This window comes from Cyprinus carpio, chromosome B6, assembly GCF_018340385.1.
Source record: "Cyprinus carpio isolate SPL01 chromosome B6, ASM1834038v1, whole genome shotgun sequence".
Taxonomy (NCBI): domain Eukaryota; kingdom Metazoa; phylum Chordata; class Actinopteri; order Cypriniformes; family Cyprinidae; genus Cyprinus; species Cyprinus carpio.
The window spans coordinates 15,420,538-15,447,030 of NC_056602.1; the positions used below are offsets into that span (position 1 = coordinate 15,420,538).

General features: G+C 37.8%; 1 protein-coding gene across 1 annotated transcript in view; it reads left to right on the top strand.

Annotated features, from left to right (window-relative positions):
• rab6ba (RAB6B, member RAS oncogene family a) overlaps positions 1–26,493 on the top strand; it is an 84,568-nt gene that overhangs the window by 40,301 nt on the left and 17,774 nt on the right. Inside the window, exons 3-5 of the mRNA XM_042725844.1 lie at positions 12,929–12,982; positions 13,363–13,468; positions 14,891–15,002. Of these exons, the coding sequence (XP_042581778.1) occupies positions 12,929–12,982; positions 13,363–13,468; positions 14,891–15,002 (272 nt within the window). The remainder of the gene's footprint in view (positions 1–12,928; positions 12,983–13,362; positions 13,469–14,890; positions 15,003–26,493) is intronic.

Here is a 26,493-nt window from a genome sequence, read left to right on the forward strand (position 1 = left end):
AGTCAGTAGAGCTGACTGTTTCTGTCAGTGGTAAGTTTTAATTTAGAATGTTTGTGATAATATAAGAAAAGTAGATTAAACTTAATATATAAATCTAAAAGTAAATGCAAAAGTAAAAAGCATTAAATAATTAATGAAATATTGTATTACTGTACTGTGTAAAAAAAGAATCACAATGTTGAAAAAGCATTTTAAGCTACAATGTTTGGATTTAAAATCAAAATAATGGATAAATGTTGTGTTTGTAGTAAACAGCCTGTGTGAAAGTACAGTCCGTGCTGCTTCTGTACCACACATGGACTACATACACACTGCAAACAGAGTATGTGTGAACTTCACATACAGCTCACAAAATCAGGCTTGCGCTGTGTAAGCTAATGTGCAGCAATTACATGATTGTTAAAACAAAAATACAGTGCATGATTAAACATTTAGGTGAGATAAATATATATTTTTGAAAAAATGTCCCCCTCCACCCCTCAAATGAAAAAAAAAAATAAAAATCCTCTCACAAGAGTCACCTAAGAGAGGAATTAATTTTCAGAAATGAAATTCAGGCCACTCCCTCCTGGGTTTGAGGAAGGTGTTTCTTTTTGCCGATACTCGGTGGATGTCACCTGGTCTGACAAAAGAAGCCACTGTCAACTTTGGAATCTCAGGCATGTGGTTTGCTGCTACCCTATCCCTCTCCAGGACTTCAGCCAGCTTGGCAAGGACTTGATCATGCCGCCACCCGAATTGTCCCTGTGTCAATGCAACGTTGCATCGTGAGAGGATATGCTGCAGGCATGACCTGGTGTTATCACATAGGGAGCAGCCGACCTCATCCCCAAACCACTGGGTCAGGTTTAAGGGGCATGGGAGGGTATCATATACTGCCCTTATCTGAAATCTGAGTCTGGCTTGTGGAGTTCTCCAGATGTCTGCCCAGCTGATGCGCCTATTCACTGTAGTGTCCCACTGGGTCCAGGCGCCCTGCTGGCCCAGGGAGACTCAACCCTGGTGATTTCCTATACCACCATAGATTTCTGCTGTGAAAGCTTTTGACCAAAACTGTTGTGGTGTTCCCCAGCCTAAGTTGGCCCGCCCAATCTGGACCAGCTCCATGACCTCTCTATGCTGCAGACTGGAGATGGCCTGATGTACCTCTTCCTGCACCTTCCATTTATGGCCTGTCTGGATGGGGACTTTGGCACTACTTACCAAGGGGTCCAGGGTGTCCTTCACCTCCAGAACGGGGCGTGCTTTCTCTTGCTTATACCCTAATGAGATGGACTTCATAGGAAGCTCAAGCATATTCTGGCCAAAGAGACTAGCATCTGAGAAGCAACGGGGCAGGCCCAGCCACTTCCGGATGTAGTTGTTGGCTAGGCTATCCATCCTGCTAACTTTGGACAATGGCATCTCACAGACTTTTAATGGCCACATCACTCAATGGTATAATGTGTCATGGTAGTAAATTTATCAAATGTATCATATCAAATTTATCTTTTAATTTTATTTTGACAAATTTCTTCCTCAAAACCTTATTTTTATATGAGAGATCACAGGCTCTTAATGAAGCTGAGATTCCAGATTCTCGTGATTCTCAAACAGCCATTAATGACCTTGGCCATGCAGTCATCTTTATTGCTCGAGGAGGTTCATTGATAACAATTGAATTTGACTGAAACCAAACAGTTTCTTGTGTCATCTGCATATGAATAAAATAGACTGCCTCATCAGTGTCACCTTTGAGAAGTAAAAGGCATCTTAATGAGCTGTTGCTCTCTACAGTTACACTGGAGAGAGGAAGGGACACCAGCACTTTTCTTATTTACATATTCTTGAATAAGCTCAAATCAAGCTGCTTCTCAACATTGAAATTGACCTTAAGATGTCTGGCAGTAGGCTTTCATGATAGCATATGCCAGAAGAGCAGAGTGCATCACCCTGACTCCTATCATCTGTCAGTCTTCTGCTCTATGCAAAATGGGAGAGGCACATCTGCATATTTATGAATTTCCATCTGATGTAGATTCATCGCTGTCTGAGTCTGTATTACATCAACATTTAGAGAGAAATTTGAGTAGGAAACGACCAGATAGAGCAAAAGCTCCTGTATTTCCCTTTATAGATCTCAGCTACCAGACACATGCTCCTCTGTTAAAAATGTTGCTTGCAGTTTATGTTGGTGATATATAAAAGCATCAAAGAATCATAACAAAATAGCCCAGAGGAAAATTTAATTGTTCAGAGGTTGCTCTGTCATAAATCAGGATGCATTCTCAGTTATATTCAAGAATCAGCTTGTTTCTCTTAAAATTCCTTAGAAACAAAAGAAACAATTGTTGCGTTATTCATTTAGCCATTTCTATTTATTTCAATGGCAGTTGCTTGGCTGGCACATACAGCTTCTGAAGTAAATCAACCTGGATGCTGCCATCTTGGAATTATGGGAACTGATGCATCTTCCAAGTACATCTACAGTCTAAGTACATCGAACCACATTCATTTACGCAGAGGAGCAGAGCCGAAGCACAAGCAAATCAATGTTTGTCTACAAAACGCAGTTTTATTTTTTAACCCTCTGGAGTCAATCCCCGCGTATACGCGTGTTGAGGCATTTTCTCCTGATAACCCCGAAAAGAACGTAAATTACACTTTCAGTTTTGATCGAAAAGATAAGAGCAATACATCAATCGAATCTGTAAAGGGTCTACTTTTATTTGTATACACACATAATAGCAACAAAACTTTGTGCCTTTATAAAATAAAGAAAACAAACAAGGTGCGCTGTCTGCAGCCTTAGTCTGCGCTGATCTTCATTTAGAAACTTGTAACTCAGTGAATACTCAACACATAGACATGAGAGAGATATCTAAAGAAAGCTTGACATGTCTTCTTTTAAACTAAGCAAGTAATTCTGTGATAAAGTAATCCATATGAAAACAACACGATGTTCATCTTTCAATTTGAATATATTTTACAATTTATTTTATTCCTGTGATCAAAGCTAAATTTTCAGCATCCAGTCTTGCTGTTCTTTCAATTTATCAAAAAAACCTGAAAAAAATATTCTCTTTGTCTTTGTCTTCTCAGGTGTGAATCACACAGATATTCATGATAGTTGACGCATACTCGCATATGCCCTTTACAAACAAAAAGTGTCTTAGAAAATTTAAATCAATCTATTGTTTTCTGTGAGTGAGTAAAAGCAAAAATTCTAGGCTACAAGCTCCAGGTTTGACAGTCTTATGAACAAATGTTGTGTATTTGTTTTATGACCTTATTTCAGTGACTTCAAAATTTTAGTTTTTCACTAACCACGCATAAACGTTGTTTTCTCAAAAACACAATCATGTACATACATGCTATTTACATATTATTGTAGCCCAGTTTGTACTGAATACAGTGTTTTCAGTCTTTAGCCATGTGTATATGTTTAGAAGCAACTGAAAAAAGCACAAAAGTCAGGGCATGTCAAAACTTCTCCAGACCCCCAAAACCTCTAGACCTCAGAGGGTTAACCGCTCAAAAGTTACTTAAAATTCATGATAATTGTGAAAGACTATGAATTGAGAAACAGTTAAGTACAGGATCTAAGCAGCCGAAACTTGAACCTCTGGTGTTAATGTAATTTGCAGTGAATGTATGAGTTTATGAATTTTTTTACAGTTTTAATTAGAAATTCCAAATTCTATGAGCCCTACATTGTTTGATCGAGTGAGGCACAGCGCAGCGCAGCAGGGGGTTTCAGGTCTTCTCTCTTTAGTGGGGCTCTTGAGACCTTCGCTCTTCATTAGAAGGGGCTGAGCAGTCAGCTGTATTAAACACACACTACATGTTTCACTGGGGCTTTAAGTCATCCAGAAAATGCCGCAACGACACTTTCTGCCCTAGTTCTAGCATAGTTCTTCAATTTTAAGTGGGCTGAGGGAATAAGGAACATCATCAAACTTGGCAACTTTATCGTATAATTGATTTAAATACAGATAAAGTGGGGGTAAGAAACAGAGCAATGAATTTTTGAAGAGTATTAAGCGAATGAAAAGGAAGAGCAGAGACTGACTGCCTGTCAGATATTCAGCTTGATTTGCTGAGTTTGTGGTTGTTTTGCTGTGATGGCCGTTTGGCTTCAGATAGAGTGAGATTTGGACATGCTACTCATGGTCCAGGGGGAGAGCTGTGCTGCGCTGCCTGACTGAGCTGCCACTCAACACGAGGCACTGGAGTGTGACTGTTTTCTGCTCAGCACAACCAGGGAGCAGAGAAGACACAGAGGCTCTGGTTCAAAAATTAGTGAGCTGCCTCTGTAGACAGCATCATAGCCACACACTTGACATGAAGGCTACTCCAAAAAAAAAAACAAATAACCCATAACATAAATATACCTTTTCAAATTCAAATTCTAGTATTACTTTTATAGAGAATGCAGTCTCATAATGAATTTCAACAAGATTGTGTGAAAAAAAAGTTGATCATAAGAATTTTGCACTGGAACATATTGATTTAAAAAATTGTTTCACCTTTGTCAGGGTAGTGCTATATTTAATTATTGGCAGGAATTAAAACGAGGCTGTGAGGGATAGAAGTACAGTGCGTTGATTGTTCTGTTCAGCTGAAAGTCTTTCTGGAAGAAAAAAAAAACTTTCAGTAGACAAAAATGAAACAAAACATAAATTAAAGAAAATAAAATGACATTATACTTTAAATCTGAACATGCCAATGACAAATACAAATATATCTACACAACAAAAATATTTATAAAATTAATTAAGGAATATGTGTCAAATTCCAAATTCCTGTTCTCTACATAGACAGTAGGCAACAAGGCAGCACAGTAGTATTTGGAAAAGGACCAGAGTGAGAAAATTAAATGACAAAGCGCTCCTGTGGGATTTTTTTTTTCTTCTTCTTCTTTTTTTATTTTTTTTTTAGAAGCAGCAGCATGAGGCAGTACTTCCCCTCTCATCACCATATTTTGTCCCAACTATTCCAATAATACTACAAACTATATTCATAACAACAAAAAATATATTTTTGTTATTTATTTCCATTAAGTGACAATTTATCAAAACTAAACTGTGCTGTGAAGGTTTATCTTTAAATACACATTGTCATATAAAGTCAGTAATATTAGTCTCACAAACAGACATTTTTCAATGCCTTTAAAAGAATAGTTCACCCAAAAATGAAAATTCTGTCATTAATTACTCACCCTCATGTCGTTCCAAACCCATAAGACCTTCGTTCATCTTCAGAACACAAATTAAGATATCTTGGATGAAATCCGAGAGCTTTCTGTCACTCTTAAGACAGCAACACAAATACCACGTTCAAGGCCCAGAAAGGTAGTGAGGACATTGTTAGAATAGTCCATGTGACATCAGGCGTTCAACCTTAATTTTATGAAGCTCCGAGGATACATTTTTTTCATCGTGGTACTCTCATGTACACGCATAGAAGACTGAAATAGAAGAGATGAAATAGTTGAGTAAAATCTTTTTCACAAAATGTATTCTCATAGCTTCATAAAATTATGGTTGAACCACTGATGTCACATGGACTATTTTAACAATGTCCTCAGTAACTTTCTTGGCCTTGAATGTGGTGGTATTTCATCATCTCGGATTTCATCAAAAATATCTTAATTTGTGTTCCGAAGATGAACGAAGGTCTTACAGGTTTGGAACGACATGAGGGTGAGTAATTAATGACAGAATTTTCATTTTTGGGTGAACTAACCCTTTAAAAAGTACAAATAATACAGTATAAGTTCTAAGATTATTTTGAGTTGGATATATAAGCGAGTCAAGTTTAATTTGAAACAACCCTCTAATGGATAAGTCAGTCAAACTGATCACTTGTGATTCATTTTGTCTGATTCATTATAAATAACCAAGTCATAAGAGTCAGTCTTTAGTAAATCAGACTACACAGATCACACTGTATGTTGTGTGCTATCATTGATTAATGGTTAGTGCACTGCTTTATTTCCGCCCCTCCCCTAATTAGCCTTGAGAATCCTGTCACATGTTAAAGGCAGGGAATGTAGTTGTATAATGTAAACACGTTAAAGTCTTCCTGATATTGACCAGATGCCCCAACAATAGCCCACACGATCGCATAACCTGTCTCAGATTGTTCATCAGGCCGATTGAATGACGTCACCCCTTCAGGTCCTGCATTGAGCTGTTACATTCCAATCAATATGCCCTAATGAAACGCTGTAGACCACTGCATGTCATTTGTCTTCAGGGTACAGGGGTATCGATGCCAAACGGGCAACTCGCCAAGGTCTAAAACTACAGATAAATACCAACTCAGTCACAGGCCCAGATTTGATTTGGTAGAATTTGACAAATGTTCATCTACAGGTCAGTTTCCATTCTTCGTAATGTGATTTTTGGAGGCTCTGACTGTACAATCACAGTCAGAGAGGCACTTTGTATGCAGCTAAGCTCTCAGCATGCTTTGAGTCTGCTCACCTGGGGCATGTTGCATTCTTAAAATGTATGCTTTGATTAAATGCAAATAGAAAGATAAACAGATAAACAGGATTTGGCCTGACATTCACTCAAGGTGGTGCTTTGTGAAGCAGATTAGTGTGGCTAATTTCTCTACTGGTGGAGTTTTAATTGGCGTTCGATTCCAATCAAACTCCTGCCACCCTCCCTAGGGGCCCTGGCAACTGGTGTACTTTGTCTAAAGGGCATGTGGTGTCTGCTGTGCGATATCAGCTATGATGGCTGCTTTTCAGAATGTTTTAGATTTCTATGTTCATTATAGTCTATATTCATGCTAATATTCTCAATAGGCATAATTCAGTTCACCGACTGTATGGTAATATTGTCTGAGCAGTGTATTGGAGGCCTAAATAAAGACTTATAATTAGCTGCTTCATACCTAAAGCAACAACTTTTGTTTGTGTGCTTGTCACAGTTTTATTTGCCAGTTACACTTTATTTATAGGAATTTTAGTAGCTACAGGAATTCTATTTCTCTTTTCTTATCTGAACACCTTTTTCCTCTGAGGCTTTTGAGGAGTTGTGCTGGAAACCACACTCTGTATTTTAAAGCTGATGTGTGTGAAGCTTAATAATTAAAATGTTTATGAATAATTCATTCTGGATCTCTTTATGCGAGCACTCCTCTAGCTGTGCAAGTTTCTATATTTAACATCAGCGTCACTTTTTCTCTCTTCCTTTCTCGCCTTCTTTCCTTGAAAAGCTTAACACCTTTGGGTTTTCATCTTGACACTGTTTAACACAGGAGGTTTCTTTTTTATTTTTGTCACAGAAATCCCTTTTCATATGTATGTTTTGAAGCCTGCACTAAGCATAGACCAGAATTTTGTTTTTCCATAATTTTAACACAAAAGAGAAGATATTTAAAGTCCAAATAATATGGGACCCCACTTTTATTGTATGAAAAAAGCTGTTGGTTACAATTTATTTTAAGGTGTTCTTGTTACAGCGTAATTATACATTTAAGTACCGAGTAATATTAATTAACTTCATGTACTTACTATATGGTTACGGTTAGGATTAGGGTTTAGGGTTACTTGTGTGTAATTATGCATAATTAAGTGTTATTATAAAGTGCATGTAATGTGTAACAAGGGCACCTTAAAACAATTTGTTACCCAGCTGTTTTTCAGAATATCTTCTTTTGTGTTGCACAGAAGAAAGAAAGTCATAATAATTTGGAACAGCATGAGGTTCTTCATAATATGGTTCATAGAGGTTTCTCAGTTCATTTAGAGTCAGACATGATTGAGTAAAGATGACTTGCAGTTCAGTAAGTAATTCAAATCATTAATCGCTTGACATGTTCAGCAAATGATTCATTTTGTAGAATGATTTTGATTCAGACCGATAATTTGTACATTTGTAAGTCTTTTTTGACTGATTTCTTAAAAGAACCAGCTCATATGAGTCACTGGTTAATGAATTAAACTCTAATAAAAAGCAACAGCAAGCAGAGTTGTCTTCATTTTATTTTGTGTTACCCAGCTCTTTTCATCTCTCCTTACATTCAATTTTGACTGAAAGCAATTTGAGTAAAATATCATTTCTTTTCACTGTAGATTCAGTGGAGGCGGTACATAGCAGTGCAGGAATCACAGGAATAAGCTAAGAAAAACATTATATGTCTCAAGTGTAATATAAAAGATATTGTCTGGAACGTTAGCTTAAAATTTGATATATTAAATTGAGGGTTATTTTTAATTCACTATGATTTATTACCTCTTTCATGTTCCAGAAGTAGAGTAAGAGAGAGAGAGAAAGAGAAAAGGGGGTTGGGGAGGGAGGACCAGGTTTGGAAAAGCTAGATCAACCCACAATGAAACTTAAAACAGAAAAAAAAACAGAGTGGGTGGCAGGGTGAAAGAGCTCACTGCTCCTGTTTTGAAGACAGCACAGTGGGCTGGCAATGCTACAGAAACGGATGCGTGATCATGATGCTGATGACCAGCTGTCTGAAAGTGCATTGAGGGACAAACTGTTGTTTTTAGTCTCGCATATCAAAAGTTGTAATTGTAAATTCCCAAACACATGACTTTGTGGTTTGTATGAAACTGTCAATATGCAACATGCCATAATCCAGATACTAGACTAACCAGGATTTGTCACAGCACTTATATATTGTTGCTCTTTTGTTGGTTTGATTGCTTCTATTGTCCTCATTTGTAATTCGCTTTGGATAAAAGTGTCTGTTAAATGATTAAATGTAGATATTTTGAATGAGCCTTAGTCAACCAGCAACTTGTGCTAAACTGATCATGGATAAAAACGTGACTCCATTTTGAAAGAACATCCATTTTTTCTGATGATTTGACATTTATTACACCTAAATCACAAACAAAATAAAACATACACACAATTCCATCTACTCTATGAGTTTTTTTATTTAGTAAAAATAAATACTGTATATGCATTTAAAAATGGTATTATGGTGCAAAACGTCTGCTTGCTGCAGGCAAATTAAAATATGCACATTTCATTTGTTGATTTCATACCATCCCCATAACATTGGTCAAACTGCCTTGAGGGGCTTAGTGCATTGTGAGGGTATAAATGACCTTAGGAATCTAAATATAAAAATACTACTCATTCAAGCATATCAGGAGTAATAGGTTTCATAATTCTCAATAACACAGCACATCAAATAAACAACACAATTTAATGAATTAATAACTAATAATTTACACAACTACTGTGTATAGCAAACTTACAAACAGTAGAGTCATAATAAGTATTATGTACCACTACCATACAGTCAGGGTCAAAAGTTTACATCCCCCTTTCAGAATCTGCAAAATGTTCATTATTTTACCAAAATAAGAGGGATCATACAAAATGCATTTTATTGTTTATTTAGTACTGACCTGAATAAGATACTTCACACACACACACACACACACACACACACACACACACACACACACACACACACACACACACATTCCAAAAAATTTTGGACAGGTAGCAATAAGAGGCCAGAAAAGTTAAATGTACATATAAGGAACAGCTGGAGGACCAATTTGCAACTTATTTGGTCAATTGGCAGCATGATTGGGTATAAAAAGAGCCTCTCAGAGTGGCAGTGTCTCTCAGAAGTCAAGATGGGCAGAGGATCACCAATTCCCCCAATGCTGCGGCGAAAAATAGTGGAGCAATATCAGAAAAGAAGTTTCTCAGAGAAAAATTGCAAAGAGTTTGAAGTTATCATCATCTACAGTGCATAATATCATCCAAAGATTCAGAGAATCTGGAACAATCTCTGTGTGTAAGGGTCAAGGCAAGAAAACCATACTGGATCCCCATGATCTTCGGGCCATTAGACGGCACTGCATCACATACAGGAATGCTACTGTAATGGAAATCACAACATGGGCTCAGAAATACTTCCAGAAAACATTGTCGGTGAACACAATCCACTGTGCCATTCGCCGTTGCCGGCTAAAACTCTATAGGTCAAACAAAAAGAAGCCATATCTAAACATGATCCAGAAGCGCAGGCGTTTTCTCTGGGCCGAGGCTCATTTAAAATGGACTGTGGCAAAGTGGAAAACTGCTCTGTGGTCAGAAGAATCAAAATTTGAAGTTATTTTTGGAAAAGTGGGAGGCCATGTCATCCGGACTAAAGAGGACAAGTACAACCCAAGTTGTTATCAGCGCTCAGTTCAGAAGCCTGCATCTCTGATGGTATGGGGTTGCATGAGTGCGTGTGGCATGGGCAGCTTACACATCTGGAAAGGCACCATCAATGCTGAAAGGTATATCCAAGTTCTAGAACAACATATGCTCCCATCCAGACGTCGTCTCTTTCAGGGATAGCCTTGCATTTTCCAACATGACAATGCCAGACCACATACTGCATCAATTACAACATCATGGCTGCGTAGAAGAAGTATCCGGGTAGTGAAGAAGTATCTGGGTAGTGCAGTCCAGATCTTTCACCCACAGAAAACATTTGGCGCATCATAAAGAGGAAGGTGCGACAAAGAAGACCTAAGACAGTTGAGCAACTAGAAGCCTGTATTAGACAAGAATGGGACAACATTCCTATTCCTAAACTTGAGCAACTTGTCTCCTTAGTCCCCAGACCTTTGCAGACTGTTATAAAAAGAAGAGGGGATGCCACAGAGTGGTAAACATGGCCTTGTCCCAACTTTTTTGAGATTTGTTGATGCCATGAAATTTTAAATCAACTTATTTTTCCCTTAAAATTACATTACATTTTCTCAGTTCCAACATTTAATATGTCATTTATGTTGTATTCTGAATAAAATATTGAAATTTGAAACTTCTACATCATTGCATTCTGTTTTTATTCACAATTTGTACAGTGTCACAACTTTTTTGGAATCCGGTTTGTGTGTGTGTATATATATATATATATATATTCTGAGATATATATATATATATATATATATATAATTTTATTATAATAAAATAATTATAGCTCTTATTTTGGTAAAATAATTAATATTTTGCAGATTCTGAAAGGGGGATGTAAACTTTTGACCTCAACTGTAGCAAATCAAAAAATAAAAACTATATTATCACCCAATGATATATTAAAGTTGGATATACAGTACACACTACTATACCTGGATACATAAAGTATGCTCATACAAAGCAATATGTACTATATAGCATATCTCGACAATATTACTACTATATTTTTCATAAAATGTAACTATTGTCACCCATCTTTTAATATAAAGTTGAATGTATGTCAACTTTATACATTACACTCACATAAAGCTATATATAGCCTACTATATAGCAATTTACAACTGCTTTATTGCTTGTATCATTGCAGAATGTAAACTATATTACCACCCAGCTCTAATCTGCTAAGATATTATAAATATTAACATCTTGATACATTTTTTGAAACAATTTGTATTGTGAAAAGTGCTATACTAATAAATTTGACTTGACTAATAAATAATATGTAATCTGAAATAAATTGCAACGAATCTTTGAATATTTATTAGAAACAGTGCATTAAATAAGCTTCATTCTACAGCTTCGGCTCTTCAGTGGTGGCTAGGTGTCCTTATCTGCTCTTTTGTACCATAAAAATGTTACACTTATCACAATCAAACTGAATCACATACAGAAAGGCCAATCCTCTGTACTGCAGACATCCATGATGTTTTCCTCAGATCCCACTGATCTGTGGACCCCTAAAGATCCAGCAGATGCCCACAGGGAGCTACAGCTGAGGAGACTATGCAGGGGCCATCCGGATAAAAGCACACACAAAACGCCTCCGTAAAATGCATCTGGATTAATAAACAACAAACTTGGCATAATAGTGTACATACCATTATGCAAATGGTATTTTTTTTTTTTTGCAACTGCCAGAAATTGAACAGAGGATTTTAAAAATGTACTGCATGTTGAATTCAGCAGACACACTCAAAGGGCAATTTTCAGCAATCGCTGGTTTTACAAATGTAATCGACACAATCGACTGCACTCTTATTGCAATAAAAGCACCAGTGGAGAATGAATTAGCTTTCAACGACAGAAGGCACTTTCATTCTGTCAGTGTTCAAGTAATCACGCCAATGCAGATGTGAGGTGGCCTGAGCATTCAGGATTGCTGTTAATATACAATATTGGCCAGTTTTGTGTAAAATAGACCAACAGTGAAATACTTTATTGGCAGATAACCAATATGGTACAGTGAACAGACTTAAATTTAACTCGTTATACACTAAAACTCATTGTCAGAGAACTTGTTTTGAAAATGTTTTTTTTTTTTTTTTTTTATTTATATATATGCATTGTTTTCTGAATTTATAGTGGGGAGCCACACTCTGTAAAGTGAAAAAGTGAAAGTCGTGACATTTGCCAAGTATGGTAACCCATACTCGGAATTGGTGCTCTGCATTTAACCCATCCAAGTGCACACACACAGCAGTGAGAAGTGAACACACCATGAACACACACCCGGAGCAGTGGGCAGCTATATATCCAGCGCCCGGGGAGCAACTGGGGGTTCAGTGCCTTGCTCAAGGGCACTTCAGCCATGGGTATCGAGGGTGGAAGAGAGCGCTGTTCATTCACTCCCTCCCACCTACAACTCCTGCCAGCACCAAGACTCAAACCCTCGACCTTCAGTTACAAGTCCAACTCTCTAACCATTAGGCCACAGCTGCCCCCATATGCGTATATAATATATCATAAAGAGAGGCAGGTCCCAGAACAGAGTGATCATGTATAGCAGTTATTACCATCATCAAACTGACAGGCAGAACGTAACAGCTGTCTGTTTTAATCTAGATAGCATCTTCTGATTCTCAGGACGATACCTAGAATGCCTTTAGATTTGCCATGCACAAAAACAGCCATATTTCCACTCAATTTCAGCATCTGATTTCATTGTGTTCTTACATAATGTTTTCCTTCTGTCATAACAGGCGACAATTGGAATCGACTTCCTGTCAAAAACCATGTATTTGGAGGACAGAACGGTAGGCGGTCTATCATGTTCTAATACAGCAGTAAATCAAATGAACTCCTCTGTTTTCTATTCCATGTCAAAAGAGAAGAGTTTAATGAAACCATATTGAATCTCCAAAGCTTTTTTATTATACCAGCTGGATTTCTGACAGTTTTAGTATATGGCTGGAAGCTCATGTATCAAGAAAATAGATCATATCCTCTAGAGATGTCTGGAGTTTATAACCCAGAAATGATTCCATGACCTTCAGCAGAGCAGTTTGCTGTGGTTTTATAATGTCATATTGATCCAGCTCTTAGCTTGGCTCTGCACGTGTTTATGTAATTGTGTCTATATGTGTTTGAGAGGCTGAATAATTTGACTGTTCAGGTGGGGGTCTCTGACTTGCAGGTTCGGTTGCAGTTGTGGGACACGGCAGGCCAGGAACGTTTCAGGAGCCTCATTCCGAGCTATATAAGAGACTCCACCGTAGCTGTAGTGGTGTATGACATCACAAGTGAGCATAACACACACACTTTAATGATCAAACCTCCTTTAGCTCTGAAATACATTACCAAGAACCAAAAAATCAAAGCAGTTAACATGATTACGGCTGCCCAATTTGTCAATTTGAGATGTGATCAGTGATTATTTTCTGTCAGTAAAGTGTGTTACAGGTCTAGCCTTGTTTAACACTATAACCAGATAGATTCAACCCCAAAGATGTAAGAAGCAGCTATAGGTTATTTTTCACAATAAAAAGATGACAGTTTTATTGTCCGTAAGCCCCACTGTGACTTTTAGAGAGAGAGTTAGCGGTGCACACAGCTTTGTTGGTATGAACAGAAAACACAAAGCTTGATTTTGTAGGTAAAGCAGCCAAAGTCAGTTTCACCTTGAAGCAGAAGCAGGTTCACTGATGTTATGCTGCACATAAACAGGTATAAATGCCATAATAAAATCTTATTGAATATTTCAATAATATGACAAAAGCACACAGTGGAGCACCATAGCTGCAATATATTCAAGGTATGAAATGATATAAGCTCAACTACCATATACATTTAATAATAGAATAAAAAATCTCATAAAAAAACTAATCAAAACTTTCTAATAAAAAAAAAGTTTCAAATAATTAAACATTTAAAAAATGTTTCAAATAATTAAACATACCCTCCAACCAAGGTATTAATGGAAAAAGGGATGATATTATCAACACATATTATAAATCTGTTAGGCTGTTTAGTTAAATATCTGAAATAAATATCTGATAAATTGCACAGGTTTCTCTAATTAACTGCACTTAAAATTCAAATTTGTTAAAAAAAAAAAAAAAAAAAAAAAAAAAAAAATATATATATATATATATATATATATATATATATATTATATATATTATTTTTTAATTTTTTTTTTTTTCATGTATTATATCCAGATTAATGTGGAAACAACACAAAGATAGTATTTTAAATATTTTTATTGCATATTTTTACTAAGTACTATGAATGAAGGGCATTATTACTGAAAAGGGCAGTATTACTTTATAAAATGGATTCCCCCCCCCCCCCTCATTTCTGGCCATAAAAGTAACGGCAATTATAGCCATTCAACATTACAATGTAATGCAGTATACCAGCCTAAACTGCAGATTATTAGATTGTTTTTTAATTTACCTTTTATTAACAATTATGGAACATTAAAAATATTCAGGTGAACTTAAAACAATACTTCAATATTCAGACAAAACAGTATTCAGCTGGGTACACGTAGACCATCCTCAGTCGGCACACAAATGATTTTTGATACATTAAGCCAATATTAATAATTTATTTTTAATACATACAGCCAATATTAATAGTATAATCCAAAATCTAGATTATTTTAGTGTTTGCCCAACAAAGTAGTTACCACCTTATGTCTTTGTTTTTCTTTGTATTAGATGTGAATTCATTCCAGCAAACTTCCAAATGGATCGATGATGTGAGAACGGAGAGAGGAAGTGATGTTATCATCATGCTGGTGGGCAATAAAACAGATCTGGCAGATAAGAGGTGAGTTGTCTCACTCTCGATCTTTCTCACACGCTTTTATTATTAAGCTGCTTAACAAGGCTGTTTCACTCACCAGCGTGTGAATCGAAGCTGACAGTCTCATTAAAGAGATTCCCTGAAAAATGAAAAGGAAGCCTTATTCTCACTTTAGACTTCTGGGAATGCAGGATGACGGATATTTTGAGAACAAACCCTATATTTGTGTGAATGATAAGAGATAAAGGAAGCAATGCAAAAATAGCACATTGTTTAGAGAAGGTTTGCCCTAAAATGATCTCTTCCTGAGAGTGTTGGAGGGTAACTAGGTCAAATTATTTCATTCATTCGTTTGGATGGTTCATTTAAATTAACTTAAAAAAATTATTCCCCAATCCAGTTTCTCCATTTAAGATTTCACGCTGTTCATCACTGCTATTGACTCAATTATATGGTATAATTTGGCATTCTGGATGTGTTTAGTGGAAATATATTCACTACCGTGCAAAAGTGTGGGGTCAGCAAGATTTTTTTTTAATACTTCTATTCAGTGAGGATGCATTAAATTGATCAAAAGTGACAGTAAAGACATTTATGTTTCAAATCAATGCTCTTCCTTTGAACTTTTTATTAATTTTGAAAGAATCCTGGAAAAAAGTAACAGTTTTTACAAAAATAAGTAGCATAACACTTTTAACATCGGTAACGAGAAATGTTTCTTAAGCATCAAATTAGCATATAGGAATGATTTCTGAAGGATCTTGTGACAATTCAGCTGTGCCACTAAAGGAATAAATTACATTTTAAAATATATTCAAATAGAAATCAAGTCATTTTAAACTGTTCTAATATTCAAAATAGTACCATTTTACTGTATGCAAAAACATTACAAAATCTTGCTGACCTCAAAAGTTTGAATGGTCATGTATGTTCAAGTTGATGTTGTTACACTATTCGAAATCTACACCGGATAAATATTGCTCTGATTAAAAATTATGAATAACATAGTTTCTTTTTTCTTTTTTATTGTATATGGACTTAAATTAGTAAAAGTGTGCAGATGGGAATAGATGTGTTTAAAATTACTTTTTTAAAGATAATTCCATGACCTTCAGCAGAGCAGTTTGCTGTGTAAAATGTAAATGTAAAATGTTCAATGTTAAATATTTCACTATAGCTAACAGATCAGAAAAAAAACATGTCATCAAACAAATTAAACTTGTAAGAAATGGGCATTCCATGCTTCACTTACTCAGTCCTTCAGAGATGTGGGAGCTCAGGGATAAATACAACTCTGTCTCTCTCTCTTTTGTCGTTTTCCTCTCTCTCTAACTGTGTGTCCCAGAGGGAGGTCAATGTTTTCTTCTCTTTTTCTTCAATAATAACTTGCCTCTATAGTTTTCATCCTCCATTGCACTTCCTAAGCAAAGAGCAGGTTATCCATACTAATTCACAGCTCTCAGTTTTAAGAGACTTTGAAACAACAGAACAATTTTTAGAAACAGAACAGAATATTAGAAGCAAGAGCAGTTATGGCAATAAACCTGAGAACCTGATTGTTTATCTGTTTGCAGATACCACTTGGTTTGACAATTTGTTATTTAATGCAATGAATTTTGTACATTGTACGTGTGGTTTAGTCTCTTTTGAGGAGACTCTTATGCTCACCAAGGATTCCTTTATTTGAAAAGTAGTATTGTGAATAAAATTGCTAAATGTAATTTATTCCTGGGATGGCAAGGCTGAATTTTCAGAAGCCATTATTCTAGTCTTCAGGTCACTTTATCAGAAATCCTTCAGAAATCCTTCTAATATACAGATTTTGTGTTTAAGTAAACTTTCTTATATCATTGCAATTGACTATAAATGTATTTATATGATATAGAACAATTTGCACTTCTAGTTAGATCCTAACTACTTAGATCCTGTTATTGTGTATGTTCTTAAAGTTTAATCTAATCTGTTATCATATGAGGAATTTGCATAATAATATGTGTAGTCAAGTGTGGATTCATTTAAAACTTAAATATGTCACTTTGTAATGCATATGTCTCACAATATATGTTTTTGTTCAGGGTGTCAGAGAGTAAACATGACATTTATCAGGAAATAAGTTTTTGAAAGAAACTCTGATTGTTTGTAATAAGTCACCATGGTGATAAATAGCGCATGCTGAGAATAGAGCTGAACTCTTTGTGTTTTAATATGAGCGTTATGCAGGATATGTTTCCCTGACGACTGTGAAGGAATGTGGCAGGTGGAGGTGGCTGCAGGAACAGAGTAACAGGCTGATAATGGAGGCAGTTACAGTAGTTCTGTGCTAACATGAAACACCCATCAACTCTCATTATCTCAGTCTGTACATTTAGTTCATTTTGTAAATTGAGTTTGGCATGGTTTGTTTGACATGTCATTGCCTATCAAGAATCAGGTTAATTTGGTTCAAAGGTGGCATTAGTTTTCTTATGCAACATCAGTGTGCTGTTATGTCTTGAGTTCTCTGACGGGCAGCTATTGTCCAGTCCAATCACAGCGTCTCTCACTGCTCTCTAACACAGACTGAGACAGTCTGCACAGCCCATTTCTGAGCTACCAAACAAGACATTTTCTAGCAGTTTTTGCACTTTAAAGGGAAAGTTCACCCAGAAACTAAAATTTAAAAAAATTAAAAATCAGTGATTCCTGCCCATATATATATAAATTTTGGTAATACTAGTATAAGGATCAATTCTCACTATTAACAAGTTGCTTATTAGCATGCCTATTATTAACATATTGGCAATTTATAATAAATTACAAATTACACATCCCTAAACACAACAAACAACATCCCTAAACCTACCCAATTCCTACAACTACCTTACTAATTATTAATAATAAGCAGCAAATTGGGAGTTTATTGAGGCAAAAGTCATAGTTAATGGTTTATTAATATCTAGAATTGGACCTTAAAATAAAGTGTGACCAAAATTTTTAATACAAAGAAATGTTAAGACATAAAATAAATAAAAAGTATCTAAGATTCTGCACTATATCTTCGTCACTAATCAAATCATGTAGGCAAATTTGTGACATGATCATGTGATCTTTTTTGTAAAAGATCAGATTTTCCTTCCACTGAAGCAGAACAGAATAGAATACAATAAAATAAAACAAAACAGAACAGAATAGAATAGAATACATAAATATGAAATACTATTTAAAAATTTGGGATCTGTAAGTTTGGAAAAAAAAAAGAATAATTCAGCTAGGATGCATTTAATTGATCAAAAGTCACAGTAAATATTTTTACATTGTTAGAAAAAATATTTAAAATAAATGTTTTCATTTTGAACTTTCTATTAATCAAAAAAACTGTGACAATATAAACAAATAGTTAATTGAGCACAAAATCAACATTAGAATTATTTCTGAAGGATCCTGTGACACTGAGCACTAGAGTAGTGACTGCTGAAAGTACAATTTTATAAAAAATATATATTTTATTATTTCATAGATTTGCATTGTGTAAAAATGTTATAAACGGTCCAGGAATAAATGTTTAAAATATATTAAAATAGAAGATAATTATTTTAAACTGTAATGTTATTTCTCAATATTTCTGTTTTTAATGTATTTTTCGCATAAGAGATTTTAAAAACATTAAAAAAATTTCCCGAGCATAAATTTCTGAGCATTTCCAAACCTTCTGAATACTGATAACAAATCAATGACATTTATGAATTAACATCACCATAGAGGGTAAATGGAATCTTATAAAGCTGTGAGTTTAGACTGTCTCATGATTTTAGACAACACTCCTTCTGTTGTAACAGTTGAATATTTTGCCTGTCAATTCGAATGAGACTAGATTTAGGCTGTTTGACAACAGTAGGTAAGACTGGCTTTAGAGCAGTAGATGATACTGAATTAGTTTTGAAGACAGACAATGTGAGATTTGTATAACGGTGGCACAATGCCCTGGAGAGGATTAAAGTGTTTGTGCCCGGCAGAAAGTGCCATGTAGTTTTTGTGCCAGAGGAAGTGAAAGGTTAAGCAGGGCCTTGCATCTTGGACAGTAGTTCCGTTAAATATGAACCCAGTGACATTAGACATACTGTACTACTTCTGGTGACAATGTGCTGTTAACTTCACATGCACCTCATCATGTGGTATTAGTAGTGTTTTATAGATGCACTTTGCCAACTGCTCCTGTTGTGACTGGAACTGCAATCTTGATTGGATGACTGAGACAGCAGTTATATGATTGGAGGCGGATCCTCTGTCACAGTGTAGTCAGTAAGTATCTCTGTGCACAGGAAAGGTATTAAAAACCTTGGGTCAGACTGTTGCCATGGCACCCAGTAATAAGTCAGGAGTGAGCAACCTGTCAGAACATTTGCTGCGGTATGTGTATAAATAATTTATAGAATTTTTAATATACATACAATATATGCACACATATCACATACAGTATTTAAACACACACTGTACATCACATACTGTATTTAGTATATGTATATAATTAGTTAATTCTGGAAATTAGTTTTATTTTTGACAATAAATGAAATGCCATGACAAAATATGAAATGGTTTAGATTCTACGCAATTTCTAGGTCACTAATCAAATCTAAGCAAATTAGTGTTGACCATGTTAACTACAAAAAGTGAGATTTGCTTACTTCCATTTAAGATGTAAATTGTAATATAACTGAATGCAATATACTAAAATGTATATCACGTGGATTTTCTTTTTATCAAATTAGGCAAAACAGTGTGATTTTTAGGGTAGGTATATACAGTATGTACAGTGGGTACGGAAAGTATTCAGACCCCCTTAAATTTTTCACTCTTTGTTATATTGCAGCCATTTGCTAAAATCATTTCAGTTTTTTTTTCCTCATTAGATGTACACACAGCACCCCATATTTGACCGAAAAACACAGAATTGTTGACATTTTTGCAGATTTATTAAAACAGGTGCTGTCTATTTCTTCTGATCATCCTTGAGATGGTTCTACACCTTCATTTGAGTCCAACTGTGTTTGATTATACTGATTGGACTTGATTAGGAAAGCCACACACCTGTCTATATAAGACCTTACAGCTCACAGTGCATGTCAGAGCAAATGAGAATCATGAGGTCAAAGGAGCTGCCTGAAGAGCTCAGAGACAGAATTGTGGCAAGGCACAGATCTGGCCAAGGTTACAAAAAAAAATTTCTGCTGCACTTAAGGTTACTAAGAGCACAGTGGCCTCCATAATCCTTAAATGGAAGATGTTTGGGACGACCAGAACCCTTCCTAGAGCTGGCCGTCCGGCCAAACTGAGCTATCGGGGGAGAAGAGCCTTGGTGAGAGAGGTAAAGAATAACCCAAAGATCACTGTGGCTGAGCTCCAGAGATGCAGTCGGGAGATGTGAGAAAGTTGTAGAAAGTCAACCATCACTGCAGCCCTCCACCAGTCTGGGCTTTATGGCAGAGTGGCTCGACGGAAGCCTCTTCTCAGTGCAAGACACATGAAAGCCCGCATGGAGTTTGCTAAAAAACAGAGAAATAAGATTATCTGGTCTGATGAGACCAAGATATAACTTTTTTTATATATATACAAACCCAATTCCAAAAAAGTTGGGACACTGTACAAATTTATGAGTAAAAAAGGAATGGAATAATTTACAAATCTCATAAACTTATATTTTATTCACAATAGAATATAGATAACATACCAAATGTGCAAAGTGAGACATTTTGAAATGTCATGCCAAATATTGGCTCATTTTGGATTTCATGAGAGTTACACATTCCAAAAAAGTTGGGACAGGTAGCAATAAAAGGCCGGAAATGTTAAATGTACATATAAGGAACAGCTGGAGGACCAATTTGCAACTTATTAGGTCAATTTACAACATGATTGGGTATAAAAAGAGCCTCTCAGAGTGGCAGTGTCTCTCAAAAGTCAAGATGGGCAGAGGATCACCAATTCCCCCAATGCTGCAGCGAAAAATAGTGTAGCAAATATCAGAAAGGAGTTTCTCAGAGAAAAAATGCAAAGAGTTTGAAGTTATCATCATCTACAGTGCATAATATCATCCAAAGATTCAGAGAATCTGGAACAATCTCTGTGTGTAAGGGTCAAGGCCGGAAAACCATACTGGATCCCCATGATCTTCGGGCCCTTAGACGGCACTGCATCACATACAAGAATGCTATTGTAATGGAAATCAAAACATGGGCTCAGGAATACTTCCAATAACATTGTCGGTGAACAGAATCCACCGTGCCATTCGCTGTTGCCAGCTAAAACTCTATAGGTCAAAAAAGAAGCCATATCCAAACATGATCCAGAAGCGCAGGCATTTTCTCTGGGCCAATGCTCATGGACTGTGGCAAAGTGGAAAACTGCTCTGTGGTCAGACGAATCAAAATTTGAAGTTCTCTTTAGAAAACTGGGACGCCATATCATCCGGACTAAAGAGGACAAGGACAGCCCAAGTTGTTATCAGCACTCAGTTCAGAAGCCTGCATCTCTGATAGTAAGGGGTTGCATGGGCAGCTTACACATCTGGAAAGGCACCATCAATGCTGAAAGGTAAATCCAAGTTCTAGAACAACATATGCTCCCATCCAGACGTCGTCTCTTTCAGGGAAGACCTTGCATTTTCCAACATGACAATGCCAGGACACATACTGCATCAATTACAACATCATGTCTGAGTAGAAGAAGGATCCGGGTACTGAAATGGCCAGCCTGCAGTCCAGATCTTTCACCCATAGAAAACATTTGGTGCACCATAAAGAGGACGATGCGACAAAGAAGACCTAAGACAGCTGAGCAACTAGAAGCCTGTATTAGACAAGAATGGGACAACATTCCTATTCCTAAACTTGAGCTCCTCAGTCCCCAGACGTTTGCAGACTGTTATAAAAGAAGAGGGGATGCCACACAGTGGTAAACATGGCCTTGTCCCAACTTTTTTTGAGATGTGTTGACGCCATGAAATTTAAAATCAACTTATTTTTCCCTTAAAATGATAAATTTTCTCAGGTTAAACATTTGATATGTAATCTATGTTGTATTCTGAATAAAATATTGAAATTTGAAACTTCCACAGCATTGCAATCTATTTTTATTCACAATTTGTACAGTGTCCCAACTTTTTTGGAATCGGGTTTGTACGTATATATATGCACTGCTGTTCAAAAGTTTGGGATCAGTAAAATTTGTGATGTTTTTAAAATAAGTGTCTTATACTCATCAAGGCTGTATCAGAAATACTGAAAAAACTGTTATATTGTGAAATATTACTGCAATTTCTAATATTAGTTCCCTTTCATTTGGTCACTGTCGACGTCACGTCGAAAGACTGACGAATTGGGATCTCACTTAGAGAGACCAATCCACTTCAAGTGTAAACTAAATGAGCCAATGCACATTGGCATGCGATTATTGCATCTAGCTGCCGCTGTCACGACATGCACACAAACAGGTAGATCCAAAAGCAGTGTTTATTGGGATAATCCAAAATCATAAATCTTTCCAGGCAAAGGTCAAAATCCAGATGAGCAGTCCAAAACAAGAAACAAGGAAACACGAAAATATCGGGTGACATTAAACAAGGACTCCATAACAATGACAGAAACAAAAAGGGTATTTATAGACAGGTGCAAACAATGTAAGTGGGAACAGCTGAATACAATGAACAGTGATGTGTACAGACAAGGCTTGTGGGAAATGTAGTTCCTAAGGTGGGGTGACGATATGGGGAAGTGAGACCTCTAGCGGACACCCAGAGATACACAAACCAGACACTCTGACAGCCGCAAGTAGGCAGCAGGTGCAGCGCATATTCAGCTTTTCGCTTCGGAGCCGAGCAGTTTCATCGTTCTGCTCCTGATCTTCTGCTTTGTGTGATCTACAGATTGAGTACAGCATGCTCTTTGGAAGCTCTCATGCTGGTGATACGGCGCTTCAGCAGCGGTGGTTCTTCTCACGTCGAGTGGGTTGCACACATCAAGCTGCATTCCCCCCTACTTGTGTTGCAGGCGGCCGTCTCCCCTGTGTGCTTCAGCACACTAAAAGAGCGAGTTCTAAAAGAGCATTCACGGGTGGAACGTCTTTTTTTAAATACGTGTCTTTTCAAAGATTTCCTTCCATTCATGTGTTTCTAATTGCAGTCGTTACCTGGTGCCGGGTGATGGTCACAATCACTGCCTCTCATGTCTGGGCATTAAGCATGCTGAGGTGGCTTTTGTGGACGAGCCATGCTCTGATTGCAGGAAAACTACCATCTCGAGTTGCGGACCACCTGACGGCAACCAGGTGGAGGTGGGGGGGGGGTGTATGGTCGCTACTTCTGGCACTGGTCGGACTGGTCTTACGGTGATGGTGAGGAATTCCCCTTTGAGGAACCAACCTCGAGGGCTCCTCCCTCTGCCGGCACTTCGCAGCCACTGGGGCTGCCGAGAGAACAGGCTGGACCCTCCCGTAGGCTACCACTTGTATCTTTTGGTGCTTCCCCCGACGATCAGAGAATCAAAAGAGGTCAAAGAATTCCATACTGTTACTGACCTCATGCTACGAGCGACGAAGGTCACTGCGCAGTCTCTGGGCCTGGCGATGTCCACTATGGTGGTCCAGGACCGGCATCTCTGGCTGTGTCTGGCTGACATGATGGGAAACTGATGAGACTCGGTTTTTTAAATACCCGTGTCCCACACTCTTTGGCGACGCAGTAGAGAACTTCACCCAGCAGTTCTCCACTGCACCGAAGCAGACTGAGTCATGCTGTCCTTTCTGCAGCAGGGGTTGGAGTGAAGGTTGTCTCTCTCCACCCTTAAAAATCTATGTGGCTGCAATTGCTGCCAACCACAACACCGTGGAAGGGAAGTCAGTGGGGAAGCATGACCTGATCATCAGGTTCCTTATGGAGGCAAGAAAGCTAAATCCTCCATGGCCCCCCTTATACCCTCTTGGGACCTGTCTCTAGTGCTCAGAACACTACAGCAGGGCCCATTTGAGCCTTTGCAGACAGTAAAGCTGAAGTTTCTGTCAATGAAAACTCTGCTCCTGCTTGCATTGGCCTCCATCAAGAGGGTAGGGGACTTGCACACATTTTCGGTCGAGTATTTGTGCCTAGAGTTTGGGCCAGCTGACTCCCAGGTAATCCTGAGGCTCCGGCCTGGCTATGTGCCCAAGGTTCCCCCACTCTCTTCAGGGATCAGGTGGCGAGCCTGCAAGCACTGCCCCCGGAGGAGGCAGACCCAGCCCTAGCTTGCTTTGTCCCGTCCGGGCATTGAGATGCTACGTAGACAGGACGCAAAGCTTCAGGACCTCAGACCAGCTCTTTGTCTGTCACAGAGGCCGGCAGAAGGGGAATGCCATCTCTAAGCAGAGGATGGCCCACTGGATTGTGGATGCCATCACCCTGGCTTATCAGGCACAGGGTGAGCCCTGCCCATTTAGGTTGCGAGCTCACTCTACTAGAAGTGTTGCATCCTCCTGGGCGCTGGCTCGTGGCGCCTCGCTGACAGATATTTGTAGAGCTGCGGGCTCGGTGACCCCCAACACCTTCGCTAGATTTTATTGCCTTTGTGTGGAGCCGGTATCCTCCTGTGTTCTCACTTCAAATGGATAGAAGCACTGAGAGGCCTCAGCTTCAGGTCAGCTTTCTAAAACCAATCAAGAGAGTCCATATCGTAGACCCTGTCAAGCTCCTCTGTCCCCTCAGCGGAGCCATGTCTTGATGAATTCATGAGAACGGGTAGAGGGCTGGGTTCCATGTGTAGAGACCTAAGTGGATCCCATATGTGTAAAGTCAGACTTCCTGCTTTTTTCCAAGAGGGTTACAATCACCTCTAATCTTCCATATGCACCTAAATGGTTGTTCATATGTGTAATGTGCTTCCAAAACCTCCTTCAGGAAAGATGGGGCTTCCGCAATATTGCTGTCCCAAGTCGTATGGGTACATTTTCCCAGTGTTATCCAGTCTTTCTGAGTGGGTATTGCTGTAGCAGCAGTAGCTGGTCTTCTTGTGGTAAGCCCTGGTCTACGCCAAAAAGAAGGGGCACAGGAGGCTTCCACAGGACACTGGAAGGGGCAGTATCTGTGGCCCTTTGGTACGGATCCCAATTCGTCGGTCATCCGATGTGACATTGAGAGTGACAGACTGAAAGGGAACATCTCTGTTACATATTGTAACCCTTGTTCCCTGAAAGAGGGAATGGAGACGTCACGTCCTGTCGCCACAGCTTCTGTACCACCACTGAGCAGCCGGGTCACCGGCTCAGCTCCTCTGCAAAAACTTGAATATGCGCTGCACATGCTGCCTACTTATACTCACGCTGTGATCAGCAGCAGCTGTATGCAATAATCGCATGCCAATGTGCATTGGCTCGTTTAGTTTACACTCGAAGTGGAAGTCTCTCTAAGCGAGATCCCAATTTGTCGGTCATCCGCCATGACATCTCCATTCCCTCCTTCAGGGAACGAGGGTTACAATGCGTAACCGAGAATATAATATAATATAATTTATTTCTGTGACGCAGCACTGAATTTTCATCAGCCATTACTCTAGTCTTCAATGTCACATGATCCTTCAGAAATCATTCTAATATGCTGATTTAATATTAGTGTTGAAACTGCTCAATATTTTTTGGAACCTGTGATACTTTTTTTCTTTGGCTCTTTTATGAACATGAAATTTTGAAGTAGAAAGACTGAAAGGGTATTTTTTCAAAAACATATTCCAGTAATCTTTGTTTTATTTACAACTTCAAATTGATTTTTACAGTGCATACTAACTAGCTATATTTAAAAACAACAGAAGTCAATAGAATGCCTCCATTAGCTAAGTGTGTGTGTGTAACAAATGTTAGAGACTATTTTTACAACAAAACATCTTATATACTGTAAGGCTGTAATATTATTGTAATAACAGATTTAAAGTCAGTGTGGGTGTAATGCATGAAATTCTGTCCAGAGGATGTTTGTTTTCTCAGAGGAACAGATGGTACTGTTCTCTTCCAGAAACCCTACTTGATGTCAGCTGAGATTACCTACCCTTGAGCCAATACCAAACGAAAAGAGACATGTTCAACCCAACCTAGTACTGTACATCAATCTAAAGTGTCAAACAAAATCAATTTACTATCCACTTGAAAAAAGAAAACGTGTTGTGTGAAAAAGCATGGGTTTTAACAGCCTGCAGCACATTAATCAACTATTTCAAGGTCAAGATAACCGTATGTACAGACAGCAGTGCTGAATGCTTTTTCGCCATTTTGTAGAGTTAGTGATAAAAGCGAATGAGTTAGTATAAAGAAGTGAGGACTCTTGAATGTAATCACAATATTTTGAATATAGTCAGATATTAACTCACATGCATGCTAAACCTGTGTGTGCTGTTTCTGTGAGCCTAAGATAGCATCGGATAAAACATTTATAACCGGAAGATTCAGCAGAGAAGGCAGGAAATTTAGGCTGACAAGACATTCTGCTCCATCAGCATTTATAACTTGTGCTACACGTCCTCTTCTT